Source organism: Amblyomma mixtum, chromosome 1 (genome assembly GCF_055824585.1).
Source record: "Amblyomma mixtum isolate Tamu chromosome 1, ASM5582458v1, whole genome shotgun sequence".
In the NCBI taxonomy this organism is placed as follows: Eukaryota; Metazoa; Arthropoda; class Arachnida; order Ixodida; family Ixodidae; genus Amblyomma; species Amblyomma mixtum.
Genome location: NC_143012.1, coordinates 103,063,624 through 103,079,550, shown reverse-complemented (window position 1 = coordinate 103,079,550; position 15,927 = coordinate 103,063,624). Strand labels below are relative to the sequence as shown.

The 15,927-nt window shown below is 46.5% G+C and overlaps 1 protein-coding gene across 1 annotated transcript in view; it reads right to left on the bottom strand.

The window, feature by feature from the left end:
• Nucleotides 1-10,020: 10,020 nt before the first annotated feature.
• LOC149367369 (uncharacterized) overlaps nt 10,021-15,927 on the bottom strand; it is a 69,700-nt gene continuing 63,793 nt past the window's right edge. Inside the window, exon 5 of the mRNA XM_089555380.1 lies at nt 10,021-14,835. Coding sequence (XP_089411506.1) covers nt 14,797-14,835 — 39 coding nt within the window. The 3' untranslated portion in view covers nt 10,021-14,796. The remainder of the gene's footprint in view (nt 14,836-15,927) is intronic.

Genomic DNA, 15,927 nt, shown 5'->3' with positions numbered 1-15,927 from the left:
TGCACTGTTCTCTCATTTAACTATCAGTTGATAACCACTGTACTCATTTCAGCAAACTGAAATGAGTACAGTGGTTATCAGCTGACTTTAACGTGTACTGTGTACTTCTTTAACGTGTACTGTGCGATGTCAGTGCACGTTAAAGAACCCCAGGTGGTGGAAATTTCTGGCGGGCCCTTCATTACGGCTTCTCTCATAGCGTGAGTTGCTTTGGGATGTTAAACCCCCATAAACCGTAAACCAAATCATTTCAGCAAACTGCGGGGCAGTGGACGATCATGAACATTCGCGCGACAGCTACAACTTTGATCTGATTTGCTGCCCTACACGGGGGGAAAGGGGTGAGGGGATAAAAAAAAGAAAGAGAAAGGAGAGTAGCAGAAAATCTCAGTCACATGAAAGTTAGCATTCGTGAAGTCGCAGCCTATCGTGCAGGCCAGAAGTTCTCAAGAAGCGAAGCAGTGCCTTGCTGGCCTTCTCCGCCGACGACCGCCGCGGCCAGTGGCCGAGAATCTTCATTTCCGTGAAAGGGCGCGGATCTAGGCGCTCCAGCGCACGGCTGAGAGACTGCCTTTCGGTGGTGTAGGCAGGGCAGTCACAAAGAATGTGGGTTATGGTCTCGTCAAGCCCGCAGATGGCACATGCAGGGCTATCAGCCATACCGATTAAAGGGACGCTGAGGAGAGCTCTATTAATATCTTTTTTACAGAAAAATTCAATAGTTCGCCATTTCATGGCTTTGTTGCCACTTGGCCGGCAGCGAAAGGTGCATTTATTTCTAAGAAATTTGGATTCGAAGTTGAAAAAGTTTTTCCCGCCGCTCTGATTCAAACTTGGGATTCTCTTATGACGACACAGGACAAAGTGACGTGAAACATGACGTGCACATGACGTAACGCAGACTCCGTGATTTTGGGCTGCCAGCAGTGCGGCCTGGCAGCAGCCGAAAAGAAAGCTACTGCCGGCCGCACGTTGAAGGCATCTATCGGCTATTGCGGCCGTCGCTACCACCGCTTCGTTTACGTTTGCACCGGCGCCTTGCCAGCGTTACGATGGATCCCCTTCTCGAAGTCGTCAGCGAAGTTCTAGCAAATAGACACCTTTAGCATACCGTGTACCTCGTTACCGTTAGCGGAATACTGGGAGCCCGCCTACCACCGGTAAAAAGGCACTGATTGGTCCCGGTCCTGCAGGCGCTCCCGTAGCCGCCGGGTGCGTGGCGTCATCTGGCGACGTCAAGGAGATTTCCGCATGCATTGGCTGCGCCTCAGTAATTCGTAGCTTTTTGTGTTCTAGCAACACTGTTTTGTCCTATGACGTCATCACGCTTGTACTTGCGAGTTTGGCCTGTGGCGGCGATACCTGTATTTTGGTTCTTGCTCTTTTCTATGTTACAAGAGCTTTGTTGTCAGTATGAGTGGCGTTTTTGTAATCAGGAGCTGGTATTCTGTCGATAGAAGCCAACTTCAATTTCTCCTCAGTGTCCCTTTAAGAAGCAGTAGTGATTGGTGAAACCAACACCAAGCCAGAGGCGACGCAGCAAAGTTTCTTCACGTCGTAGTTTCAGATCTTGGTCCAAGGATTTTAAATGGGAATTGCAAAATTGTGCGAATTCCACGCGACAATCGTGATGTCCCGAGCAAGTGCGCGAGGCCTGCTTGCTGCGTCTGATCTTGAAATGGGGATCGGCACAAAATCGCCGTCGTCGTGAGCACTTCGCGCGACCTCATCCACACGGTGATTGCCTGCTATGCCGCTGTGCCCCGGTAGCCATTGGTAGATAATGTCATGTCCTTTGTTGATGGCAGAGTGATGTAGTTGTCGGATTTCCGCGACCAGTTGTTCATGGGCTCCACGGCGAAGAGCAGCTTGTAAGCCTTGGAGGGCAGGTTTGGAATCGGTGAAAATAGACCACCGCTGAGGGCGCTGCTGACTGATGTATTCAATGGCGACACGAAGAGCGGTGAGTTCTGCACCCGTCGAAGAAGTGCGGTGACCTGTCCTAACTCTAATTTCTGTAGTGCTTGCGGGTATGACGACGGAGCCAGAAGAAGAGATAGGGTTCACTGAGCCGTCGGTGTAAACGTGCACCCGGTTTGCATGATGCTCATGAAAATATTCAAGGGTGACTTGTTTTATAGTTCTGTCGGCGATAAGTCAATCTTCTTCCTGATGCCAGGTATCGACACGGGGATTGTGCAGGCTCCAAAGTGGCGAGGACGGTCTAGAGGCGGGTGTAAACTGGGACGGCAGAATGGCGCGATGTGCGTCAATGATGTCTGTAAACGATGTGCGCAGCCTGGTGATAGAAAGGCTGGCAAGATGGTGAGAGGGAACTCGGGAGATGTGTCGGAAATGTGCCCTCAGTGCGTCAACTGCGGGAAACTCACTGCAGGAAAGCAAGTGGGATTAAGGGTGATCAGAGGCAACATTTTTTTTTTTGTTTAGAGCAGTGACATTTGGCAAACTTGCTGAGATGTCCACTGAATGCTTAAATACAAAACTTCACTGAAACATCTTAAAGGTGCACTGAAGAGGAATCTCAACTCGTTTTTTTGCCGCGGGAACTCCATCTACACGTTCCCAGCATTCTTAGAAACTTCTAATTATTGCCCTGTGCGGCCGATTCCCCTAATTCAAATTGGATTAACGTCCGGCTCCTGCATTTTTTTTTTCAATTCCCCACATACGGTGGGAGGAGTCGACCAACGCATGGAGTGCCTTTCAGTCCGTTGCGTGGTGGCTTTTCTTTCGCTTTTATTTTGTTTCTTGGGCTTTCGTGAATAAATAGGTCCAGTCGGAGACTACATAGCTGCAAATTAGGCCCACGGAAATAAAAATACGCGTGGACTCTTTGCTTTCGCTGATCACTACGTATTACTCCGCCGATGGCAGAGCGGCTAGCCATCACGGGACTGCCTGAAAGGTTCACTGACTCTTCCCACCGTCTGCGGGGAATTCAAAAAAAAAAAAGGCAGGAGCTGGGACGTACAATTGGATTTAAATTACGGAAATCGGCCGCACAGGGCAATAATTCGAACTTTCCAATAACACTCGGAATGTGTAGATCGACTTCCCGCAGTAAAAAAATGTCTTCAGATTCCTATTCAGTGCACCTTTAAGTAATTTTGACATTGCAAGTTTTATATCCTTCGGTAGAGTTAGTTGTTGGGCCAGTGGGTATTGTAGATTTGTTCACAGTTCTCTTCCTCTTTCCTTTCTTTGGCCGTGTGCCGTTGCGCTGGAAAACTGTGAACATAAATTTAAAGGGCCACAGAAAGGGGTGTTCGAGCTTGGCTTTTCAATTCTTGCGCTATCTGGAGTACAGGCCATCAAGCCTCCATGCCACGTACGATACCCCAAAGACGAGCGGGAAATTTGGAATACATTTTTAAAAATTAGCGCTTACACACCTCGGGAATCAATGTTTTTTTTTTTATTTAGCGACGCAAACAAATTGTACACGCAGATATTTGAACCGATAGCTAATGAGGCTAGTCAGTGGTCCAATACAGAATAATATCTAGGTCAACAATCACAAACACATTGAAGAAAAACTAATTTTGTAGCCTTGCTTCAATTCCCAGAAAATGTCTCCTGCATGTCAGTTTGAAATTCCTAGCTTGCTTTATTTCAATTTGCATCGAGTTCCAAATTTTCGCCCCTGTAAATTCTATTTGTCTTTCTCCTCACGGCAAAGTGCAGTGCCGGCCTTTTGTGCAAAACCTGGAATTCGACGTCACACCTTGCAAGTGATGTCAGCAGCCGGGGGTTGCTATTGGCTCGCTGTGCCAAATTTTCAGATGTCACGCAGCTACCATAGCCGCCAATTGGGTGGGGCCGGCGGACGTTTTTGTGGTTTTGGCGTGCGAAAATTGAGAAGAGGGGGAAAGGCGAGAAGATGGGAAAGTTCAAATTTTGACTGCATGTAACTCATCTTCCACAAAATGCATTTACAGAATTGTTGCTGGAGGATATTTGTGAAGTAGCATCCCTTAGCATCCCAGACATTGCGCAACTTCATTGAGAGTCCCTTTCTGAGGCCCTTTAAGGTGCTTCATTGCAATACCAAACCTGCAGAAAACCTGGTGTGACAACAAAATGCGATGGGAGCCGGCAGTCACACCCAAGGGAATGGCTGGTGCAGTCACATTCTCCAAATATGTTTAGCAGCCTGATTTCTTTCGACACAAATTATCAACTGAATTTATTGCTTTCACAACAGAATATATATGCAGTATTCACACGTGCAAAAAAAGAATAGGAAGAGAGAGAGAGGAAAAGAAAAGAAAATGGCATGACCCCGTTTTTTCTCTTCTTTTTTCTTCCTTTTTCTTTTTACTCTTTTTTCTTTCTTTCTCTTCTTTTTGTTTTCTCTCCCCATTCTTTTTTTTGCACGTGTGAATACTGCATATTCTGTTGTGAAAGCAATAAATTCAGTTGATAGTTTGCGCTCTATCTGTCATCCTCTGCTTTTTCCTGTGTTCGTTTTTTCGTGTGTGCAACGCAATCCCAAGAAAGCAGAATGTTATATCCACGCTTGCATAATGAATTCATGATTGTCGTGTCTTGAAAAAATGGGGAAGCGGTAATTAAGAAATATAGGAACGTCACTGCATGGAGGATGTATCTAGGAACACAATGCAGCAAACTGCCTGAAAATCCATGAAGTCATTGTTATGCTATGCTTTCTGCAAGCAGGGCAGTCAGGTCACAAAATGCTTTAGAGAAAACTGCTGTTTTCATGAAGATTTAAGCCAGTTTTAAGCATGAAATGCTTTTAGCCCCCGTTGTCGGCAGTGTGGTGACGTCACGCCGAGACCGAGAGCCATCATCCGGGCACTGAAATCCACTCATCCGGGCACTGAAATCCACTCATCCGGGCATTGAAATCTACTCATCCGGGCACTGAATTCCAGTCATCCAGGCACTGAATTCCAGTCATCCGGGCACTGAAATCCAGTCATCCGGGCTCTGAAACGAGAACATCCGGGCACCGTACGAGACTTAACGAGATTTAACGAGACTCTGTAAGCCCTCCTACGCGACCGGCATGCAAGCGCCGGTTGGTCTCCAAAGGAGTCACAAAAAATAACTGCTGCCAGTGCCTTCTCAATGTTTATCAAGATATCAGTCGCTGTGCGTTTGATAATGCACGGAATTATAATTTCCGATTTCTAATAACGCGTGCAAAAAGCACATAAATGCCACGATACACTTCGTTGTCATACGTGATCTCTTAGGGGCTTGGCGCATCGAAGCAAAGCCGCGCAGGCGCACAGGGGCCCCGGTTCAAAGGGCAAGGCAGTTCAAAGGGCAAGGCATCGCGCCGAACGGGTGGTAGCGTTCCTCCCTTCCATTACGGTGCGGTTCGGGTGTCCACCGAGATGACATTAGGCCCGTAAACATTTCATGCTTACTCTACTCTCGGTTACGGGAGAGGCAGAGATTTTTTTTGCTACCTTTGGTCACAGAAATATTTTTAAAAGTCATTCCTGGGCTGTTTTCGGGATATGATTAGAAGAACCTTAGATTTACTGAAGGTAGTTTTGTAAAATTCAATTCTTTTCGAGATTTTTACTATTTAATATCCGCGTCCCCCTTCAAGAAATTTGCTGGGCGATAGCTGGTAAAGGGGACTGGTAATTTGAGGACGAGGGCATTCGCAAAGGAATCGATTGGTGGCGGTGATGGACTGCAGTTTGCGCTCTCTGGCATGGGAAATACAGAATTGTCAGGCTCTGCAGATATTCAGTGCAAAGCTGTCAAAGCTGGTGCTTGTTTGCGCTGCCTACATTCGCACTCTAAAAGCAGTGCACTACTTCTGATTAGCAAAAAATAATGAATGCCTTGCATGATGCATTTGTCATGAGCTCAGTTAGTACTCTCATGACTGCAACAAACATGTATACCAGCATTTCCCGCCACTGCGACGCTGTGGGCAGGTTGATCATGTTTGATAAAACAGGGTAAGGGACGAGGACATAGACACAAGAGGACAGGTACAGCACTGACTCTTGTAAGCCTTCTTGTTTCAGACGCATCTTCCGGCACTTTTGTAGCTCAAAAAAGAGATTAGAAACTGGTGTTATTGCTGTCCCCAGAAGCTGTATAAGCCAGTGTCTTTTTAAATTACTTTGTGTCCAGTTTCTTCGTTAATTATGCAACTTCAGTCCTTGTGCATGACATTGTTGGTCTTAGTCTTGTCACATTACAACTAAATTTCCTATGGATATGCTTTACTATATGCAGAATCCAGCTACGCTATTTTTATTTTCACTTATAGCTGCAAATCATCATCATCATCAGCTTGACTGCTCCCACTACAGGCAAAGACCTCCCCCATGTCTCTCCAATTGATCCTGTTCTTCGTCAGTTGCGCCCACTGTATCCCCGCAAACTTCTTAATCTCATCCACCAACCTAACTTTCTGCTGTCCCCTGCTACGCTTGCCTTCTCTTGGAATCCACTCCGTCACCCTTAAGGACCAGCGGTTATCTTCCCTTCGCATTGCATGCCCTGCCCAAGCCCACTTCTTCCTCTTGATTTCGACCAGGATGTCATTAGCCCACGTTTGTACCCTCACCCACTCCGTCCTCTTCCGATCTCTTAACATTACACCTATCATTTCTCTTTCCATAGCTCGCTGCGTTGTCCTTAGCTTAAGCTGGACCCTCTTTGTTAGCCTCCATGTTTCTGCCCCATAGGTGAGTACCGGTAAGATACAGCTGTTGTATACTTTTCTCTTGAGGGATATTGGTGAACTGCCATTCATGATCTGAAATAACCTGCTCCACCACATTCTTATTCTTCTAGTTATTTCCCTCTCATGATCTGGATCAGCGGTCACCACCTGCCCTAAGTTTATGTATTCTTTTACCACTTCAAGCTCGTCGCTACCAATCCGCCTTTTTCGCGTGATGCAGCGCCCTCTGGGGAGTGGGGAAAATTCTTCTGCTACTGGTTGAAAACAGACTCACTTGAGATATGCAGGCATCATCTGGATCAGGGTGTGTTGCTGGGAAAGTTGGATTGACATCCTGAACATGCAGCGCTGGCAGAGGAGGGACGAAGGAGAGACGACAGTCGTCTCTCCTTTGTCCCTCGTCTGCCATCGCTGCATGTTCAGGATCGTCTGGATCCACGAGAACTATCTTGACAGCTGCTGCCATCTGTTGCATGCACCTGTCACTCTCATGAACTGCGCATGCACAGCAGGAGCTGGTGGTTTTGCTTTCAACCAGTGGAGGTGGAGGAGAAGAGGTGCTCATGCGGAGAGCGGCCGCGTGAAAAAGGCGGATTGTGAGCTGCTGTTTCCCAGCGAGAGATTCGAACATTGCTTTGGTCTTCTGCTTTGTGCACGCTAATTTTAAGACCTACCCGGCAAAGAATTGTGTGGCAGAGGGAGAAGCGTGGCGAGGCATCAGGAGTGGAGGCCTGATGTGACGAAAATACGAGATGTTGAGGGAGGAAGCGCAGCAGAGGATGCGGCATTCAAGCGTGGAGGTGGCAGCTGATGGATGGTAGATCCGTGATGCCATGGGCCTCCCTTGGATTTCCAACACGAGCCCTGTTGCGTCCTCAGTCACCGTGTCCTGCTGGTGCTCCTGGGTCGATCGGCGCCTGTAATCCTCCAGCCACCCACCTCCTCTGGCCATTGGTGCCACCTGTCATTCCTCCGCCATTCCCTTTAACAGTACCTCTTGCTGGGCTAGCTGGTGTGACATTGTGTTCAGGGAAGTAAGAACACCGCTAAATTGTACACAAACCACACAGAGAGAAGAGGACATAGAACACGCTGGAGAACAAAGAAGGTCGTTAGGGAACGCATCAGATTCGTTCGAAAACCTACCCACTCATTGCCGCTCTTGCATTGATGAAAATAAAAAGAACTGTGTACCACGATTTGACGAGATTAAAATTCTAGCTAGAAGTAAAGATAGATTAGCTCGCGAACTGGCAGAAGCCTTTTTTATCAAAGAGGGGTGGCACGTGCGTCAGCACCACTTCTACCTCTCTACGAGGAAGTGAGCATAGATTGCTAAAAAATACGCGATTATGAGAAGTTTTCGTCTGTGTGTGTGTGTTTTTTTTGTTGCCAAGGAAGAAATGCGCATGCGTTCACTTTCTTTGGGCTACATATATGCAACATGTAGCTTTCAATAAACATAGCTGGGGTGGTATTCTGCCGGTGTCGCCTTTTGTGACATGTCGCATATGGGCGGGGCCTAAAAAAGTGCTTACAGATGCTCAAAGAAACAGAAAAAGCCGCCGGCACTTTCGTCTGCGGTGCATTCATTCACCCCGAGAAGCAACAATTTACCACTGCTGATTCACTAGCAGCAGTAGTTTCGTATCTTTGATAGCAAGAATATTTGCCATCACGTGACGTCTCATGTTCAAAAAAAATTTGCAAATTTAATATAAGCTCGCTTTACTTCATTTAAGTCTATAAAACACCGCGAAAAAGCTTCAAATCTATTTTTCTTTCGTTCCGGACGGTTGTGCTAGGTTTCGGCTGCGTTTCGGGCAGTTGCAGACGGTAGCAGTGTAGCTGGAGGTCCCATTCGCTCCAGAATCGAGAGCGTATCTAAAAAACTAGGCTGAATTGCAGCTTAAACTTTATCGTCGAAGCAATGTAAGTCATAGCGAAAAGTAACAACACCAGTAGTTGCCGGCAAACATGCCGACCGGAATCGCAAGGACTGCTGAATTGGCTGAAGTGGGCGGCTCTCTCTTGAAAGGACGTCGCCATGTTTTCACGCCAAGGGCGCAAAAGCCGCAACTGCCGATTGCGTTCGTACGCTAACGGTAGCCCGTCGCCCGCGCGAATCGCTTCAGCGCATTCCGTTCTTCGACTAAGCGTAGTAAATTGGGGCGACGTCACGATGGCGTAGCAGGAAGATGGATCCGTGTCGTCACGCCGCCGTCACTGCGGCTCTAGCAAATCAGCGAAGAGCGAATGTGACATGTCACAAAAGGCGACACCGGGAGAGTACCACCCCTGGAGTCAGCGCCCGTCCTGTCCGTCTTTTTGTGTGGTTTGTGTAGAATTTAGCGCTGTTCTTACTTTCCTGAACACAACTCCTCCATTCCACCTGCTGCATTGGTCTGACAGCTCCACCCACGCTTCTACAACGCTCCATGGCTCACCAACCTGCATCCTACCTGGCTGCAGATACGCTCATTGACTGGGGAACGCTTTCTTCTTGCTCGCAGCTTTGTGGGAAAATTCTCCATTGGCCCGTATTTTATTGGTTCTTTTCACTTAATTGAAACACGGCTTAGTTGTTTTGTTTTGTTTTCCCTGCATTGGAGGAGACACAAGCGCTTGTGTCTCCTCCTCATTCTTTTCTTGTGGTGTGCGTGGTGTGGCGCTAGTTTTTCTCCAATTCATGTTTTCCCTGTCTTGTTTTATTCAGAACCTGCTCGCTATAGCCTTCCCCCGGCTGATATCGCATCAGTAGTAAAACTGACATTCGAGCGAGTTGGTACAACATGTTGGGAAATTTCCAGCACACGCAGGACAGGGGCAAAGAAGAGTGCACCACAAGCACTGACTCGCAACTAAGCGCTTATTCCCAAACGCAGAAAATATATGCTCACAGGAAAAACTAAAAACATCAAAACTTATGCAATCACACAGGCGCATCCTGATGTGAAAACTCCCGTTCATGCAGGACAGCAGATGGGTCACTAACACATGCAGGCTGGATTCTGTAGATATGATGGGCTTCTGATACCTCTCTTGTCATTTGATTAGGATGCCTAAACAAAACAGTTGTTTTATTGAGTTAAGGCTTACAGCCCCTGCATTGATGTTTGTGTTTTTCCTTTGAGCATATATTTTCTCTGTTTGCGAATAAACGCTTAGTTGCAAGTCAGCGCTTGTGGTGTCCTCTTCTTTGCCCCTGTCCTGTGTGCGTTGGAAATTTTCCAACATATCGCATCAGGCTTAGTAGGGAAGTGTGTGTGTTCAATAAACTATTAATGAGTCAAGTTCAACGTTACCCCATGAAGTACTGAACAGCACGAGACCTCCGTCTTTATTACACGCTCCTAAAAGATCACACATGGCACAACTGCTGGCTCAGTGGGACACAACAGAGTCACAAGGGCAGACGGCAAAATCTCAAGCCCAAGATTAAAAACTGTATACATTGCTAACAAAATGTTTAAAATATCTTTTTTCTTTAAGACTAGTGCTTACAATGCAGAATGACTAGGATGAAGCACATTTGCAATTGGGAGGGCAGGGGGTAAGGAAAACAAGGGCAGACGCTGTGAAACTCACTCTGTTCAGGTGCACCGATATCAAGAACACTGCTTCCTTGAGAGGTGCTGAAAAAGTGGCCAAGAGTCCCACGACGATTCACCGCCCACCACAGCTGTTTCATATTGTAGCATGCTGAGCTTTTGTCACAATATCCTAATCGCTGACACAGCTCCCTTTTACATAGCGCCTGAAAGAAGCAGCTGTGGGATCATCAGAACACAGACATGCAAGGGACTACACCTCATCTCACAAGTTGTTTGAAGCAGTGTGAAAGGTAGAGCTCTCTTGTCCAGTCAGGGCCAAGGAAGACAATACTCCCTTATATATGTAAGCAATGTTGTGACTATTTTCCAGACAGTTATTGCAGTATATGGAAAAGTAGTTCGAAATGGTGTTTTGAAAGTACAGCCAGCGTTTCATTCACTGGTTAAATAAATAAAGCCCACATGAACACAGCACTGCAGAGCCCTGCTGCAAAGTGGTGCGCCACCATTCAAAAGCCTGACATCCACCGGGTCGGCTGAGTCTTCCGTGTGCAGCTGTTCGCCACTGGTGCTCTTTCCTTCCCACAGATGGAGCCACCAGTTGCGGAATGAAGGGAACGGAGGAACACGTTTTGCTGTGCACGCCATTCTGACTGGCTGAGAGCACCGCAGGCTATAGAGCGCTGCAGACAATTTGTGAGATGGAGTATGTGCTAGCTTGAAGCAGCCACCAACCACTGCAGCCTCCAGTACATGGAGTATTCATGAACTCTTTCTAATGATCACAGAGGGGAACAAGAGCCTGACCAATGGCTGGTGCAAAACTACCATCACTTTTATGGCAAATATGTTCTGAAAAGAAGCCTGTGTTCTCTTCAACGTCTTTCCTGAATGCACAGCATTTATAGGGGACCTCCGAGGGCAGGGTGAGTAGAAAGGGGCCCACGAGATAGCAAGTGCCGCCTCATGACAAGGCCCAGAGTACAGATGAGAAGTTTCAGAAAATTATGAATGCTGGAAAAAACGAGCAAAGAAAAGCAAACCAGCTTCTTTCCAGAAACATTGGGAAGGTACTCAAAACAACTTTTTGATGGTTTCTTGTTCACGTGTGCCCATTATTGTCTGGTGCTCTGGCTTCCCCAAGACTGCCACTCAGTGGAGGGATACTTTTGTGTGCACTCGCTGCCGCGGTGAGGCAAAGAAGGCACCGGCCAAACACCAGTTAAAGGGGTGCGAAGTTGCCACCGGAGAGAGAGTCTGTATACCGGTGTTTAAAGGATCCTGCGTGGTTACACGGTGTTACACATTTCCAGAATCCATTCTAATCAAGTTCTGAGGTCTGTGCTGTCGAAAGCTGACAGGCAAGGCAGTCGGCGTACTTTAAGAAACTGTGCAGGTTTCACCGGAGTGCCACAGGATGTCTGACGATGCACTGCCACAAATACTGTACACCTGTTGGGCAGCTTTGTTGCTAAGGGCTTAAAGGGGTGGAGACACCAAATTTTGAGGCTGTAAAAAGCCTGCAATAGGATTCCTCTGTACGCAAGGGCACTCACAGCCAGGTGTTGGACACAACCAACATTTAAGAAATATTTTAATTCGGTTCCAAAGATTACCTAAATGCTCACTGTCACGATCTAGACCCATCTCTAGCGTGATCAACGCTGACGTCACTACGCTGGTACAGTAACCAACGTTTTAGTGACGTCATACTTAAATACAGTGACGTACGATGATCGGGGCACAGCCACAGCCATGAAGCACGAGCGATGAGCCGCGTGAGCGCAGTTGACACACCAGCGAGCCGCATTTGCTGCGAACTGCCACTCGCTCGGTTAGTTTTTGTCAACATATTGCCAAACTAGCCATGCTTACTGGAATTTTGCAAAGTGCTTTGCATCCTCACATGAACCCACGCAAGGCCCACAACTTTGTGGGCCCACGTGACCAGGCAAAGCAGTTGAGTATCCTAGATAGTGACATCACTGTCCAACTCGGCATTCCGAAACTGAAAATCGTTTACGTAAAAATGCGATATTAAATTATTCACTGCGAATATATGAATCTTCGAGTGTGTATCACGCTTCCTGGAGCAATAAGAAGCATTTGAAACAAATAACGCGACAACCACAAATCTGGTGTCTCCACCCCTTTAAAGCTTTTTAGCCTCGATGGCTCGAATTTGAGCTGCCGTAAGTTGCACACGCTAAGTGGTCAACTCTTGAGTGAGAGAAATGGTAGAAAAAATTCTAACAAAAAAAAATATAACGAACTCTCGTGTGGTGTCTGCATACTTTGCAACGCAGGAGAGCATTCTGATGTAATCGCACTTTGTTTCTCTGTGGTCACCATACTTGACTGGCTGTGAAGATTTTCAGAAATGAGAAATAAGTGCCATAATGTTGGTAAGCTCATGAAAGACAACAAGTTCTTAAGCTTTTTTTTTTTTTTGAGGAAGTCAATTTTTAGGCATGGATATGTGGCACTAAGGAAATAGTAGCTGATTACAAAATTCACTTTAAAAAATTCCATTGCATGTACAGCCGCATTCTCATGTAGAAACAGATTCGTGCAAAATTGTTGTTTCAGCCTTCCTTACCAACTGACAGGTAAGCATGATGTATTATAGCTCAATGTGAAATTATACGAAAACTGCAACATGATACAAAATGTAGCATACTTTCTCACATATTTTTGACACAGTGCACGTCACAATTTCATTTCTCACTAGATTATTTGTTACAGTACCTCATTTCTGGGCTCTCCAGACCATGCCCGATTTTTTTTCCTGGTTCCATCCCTAGTAAAGAAACCATAAAAGTATTCTTTTTCTAAATTTTTTTTCAACACCTCGCATCGCCTAAAGAAGATTGCGAAACGCAGTGACGTCAGAGTAGTGTTCTCAGCACCTGAGAAGTTGGAAAAACTAGTCAAATTGACTAATCTTTTTCAAAAGCTTAAAGAACCATGTGGTATCAAGCATCGAGATCCTTTTGTAGCATGCATTTCTGGTGTGGTTTACGAAATTCCTCTATCGTGTAGCTCTAGGTACATCGGTCAAACTGGCCGATGTCTGAATGAAAGATTACTGGAACACAGGAGGAAGGTAGGCAATTATAGACGTTGTCATGACTGTGCTGAAAAGAATAAGAAACTATGTAAACCTGTCTTCAGTGTGTGCGAGATCATGGCCAAACATAGTTGTCAGGATGTTAGAGAAATAATAGAGGCAGATTTGATTAGGAAAGCCGGTCCATCCTGCGTCAGCGTACCATCTGTCACACTGACTAAAAAGGAAATAATGTTTTTGGGAGCGGCCACGTGATGTTGGCAGGGCTATCAGTTCGACATCATGCAGCAAGGTGTATATAATTGTGCTTGCATGCCAATAAATCTCCAGTTGGAAGTAAGTGCTCGAGTTGTCCAAGTCTCTTCTCTGTCCGTCTTTTTCTGCACTTGTACGTGTCTACTCAAAATTATTGTTTTTTTTTTCAGCCCTCTCATCACTAACTCAGAGGTCCTTGTATAGATCTATGTTTAAACTGACGTCGCAGCATAGTCCAGACCTCTGGCACTACTTGTGCCGGAGGCACTGCAGAGTTTCTTGGTCTTGGAGCAAACCATCCAACTTTTGTTCTTATTAAGACATGACTCCACTGCTCTTTCTGGCTATGCTAATGTTTTAAGTGATCGCAAGAAAAAAATTTCGGGCTTCTCTGTCACGAAATTCCCCGATTGACCGAGAGAGTCGTGACATCATCCTCACCACGTGGACCAATCATAGAGCATGCCAAATTTTGAAAATATGAGGACCCCCGAAATTTGTAAGCTGGCCCAAAACCCCAAAAATTCTAACGAACCCCCAAAATTCTGGAAGTCAGTCCGCCTCCAGAAAATGAATTAGAATGGATTAGTGAGTGGACTCCAGTGGATTAGAGGGTCTGATTAGTATAATCCCATATGATAATTCAATGCAAGGTAGTGAAACATTCTGAAGGTGATAACTCATATAAGGCAAAGGAACCAGTTCCTAGTCGAGTTTTGTAGGGAAAATCGCAAGAACATTAGACACTCATTGTATGCACCGTAGCAGACAATTTAAGCGCTATCGCATTTGCTTTTTCAAGAATGTGGTTAGAGGAGCACCAAGTTTTTTTAGCACTATAGTACTAGATAAGTACGGTAAGTTATCGTGCTGTCAGTGAGTTACTGCAGTGTGTGCAGAAAAACAGTGGCAATGACTAGAGCAATGTTACACCCAATTCCGTAACTACCCATCTCGGATCCCGTCCTCTGGCTAGCCTTCAGCAGATTCTTCTACCACAGCACTCAATAGATTTTGAAAGACAAGTCCATCGGACATCCCCCGGCAGCACTGGCGCACACTGCATTCACAAGTGAGTCTTTTTGTCGTCCAGTCCAGTCCACGAAAAGAGCGCCTCTCGCTTGAGCACATTTGTCCCTTGCAGGGCACTGCACCGAGTGAAGACATGTCTGGCGGTATCCACAGCGTTGGACAGGCATGGCGCATGTGGGTCAGAGGTACTCCAGCTGGTCCAAGACTTCCCTGTGGTCCTGCAATGAGAACTGAGGCGTCAGCAGCTGCCATGATTTTAATGTCTTTAGGCTGAGGACAACTCCATTCACTTGCATTGAGCTAACCCGATCTGAAATCCAATTTCACGGGAAAAGCCACTTGTCTTTCTGTTCCTCCGGTGGGCAGGTGGTGTTAGTCGCGACGATCAAGTGGACGACGAAGCTTCCTCATTGCCACATCGATTTAGCTGCTTGTGCTGCTATACTTAATACTGTGAAACACCACATCTTTCAGATAGTTGCATGGGTTGCAGCATGCGAACTGCAAAATATTACTCTTGGCAATTTGCATGCTAATATGACGCACATATGGGATTTTCTGCCATGTTCCGAAGTCCGCTCCATGAACATTGAGGCTTTCCTTGTGGCCATTCAAAGCTGAGTGCACTCCGCACCTCTGCTCGTGTGTGGTGATGGCCGAGCGGGGACCACTCGTCCATCGCCTTGATGGTGTGGCTTACGCTAACCTCGAAACTGCAGAGGTTTAAATCAGAGCTCTTAGATCGTACCAGTTGCGAAACTCCACTTGAAAAAGTGACTAGATCCAGTGGCCACTTCAGAGGTCGGAAGCTCTGGCTAGGTTCCCTTTCAGTTACTTCAGCGCACCTGGTGATGGGATGAGAAGGATGTTTAAAAATAAATCAATTGCACGCATGCCGTGCACATGCACATAGTCTGACAGGCTCGGGAAATGGCTGAATTGGTTGAGGCACCGGGAAACAAAGCCGCTTTATTTTTACAGGCAGTAGCTCGAATCCCGCTTGGAGATATAACTTTTTCTTTAGAAGAACGTTGCCATGACAGCGATAATCCCTGAAGAGAAAAGTATACAACAGCTGTACCCTACCAGTACTCACCTATGGGGCAGAAACGTGGAGGCTAACAAAGAGGGTTCAGCTTGAGTTAAGGACAACGCAGCGAGCTATGGAAAGGAAAATGATAGGTGTAACGTTAAGAGATCGGAAGAGGGCGGAGTGGGTGGGGGTACAAGCGCGGGTTAATGACATCCTAATTGAAATCAAGAGGAAGAAATGGGCTTGGGCAGGGCATGTAATGCGAAGGCAAGATAAC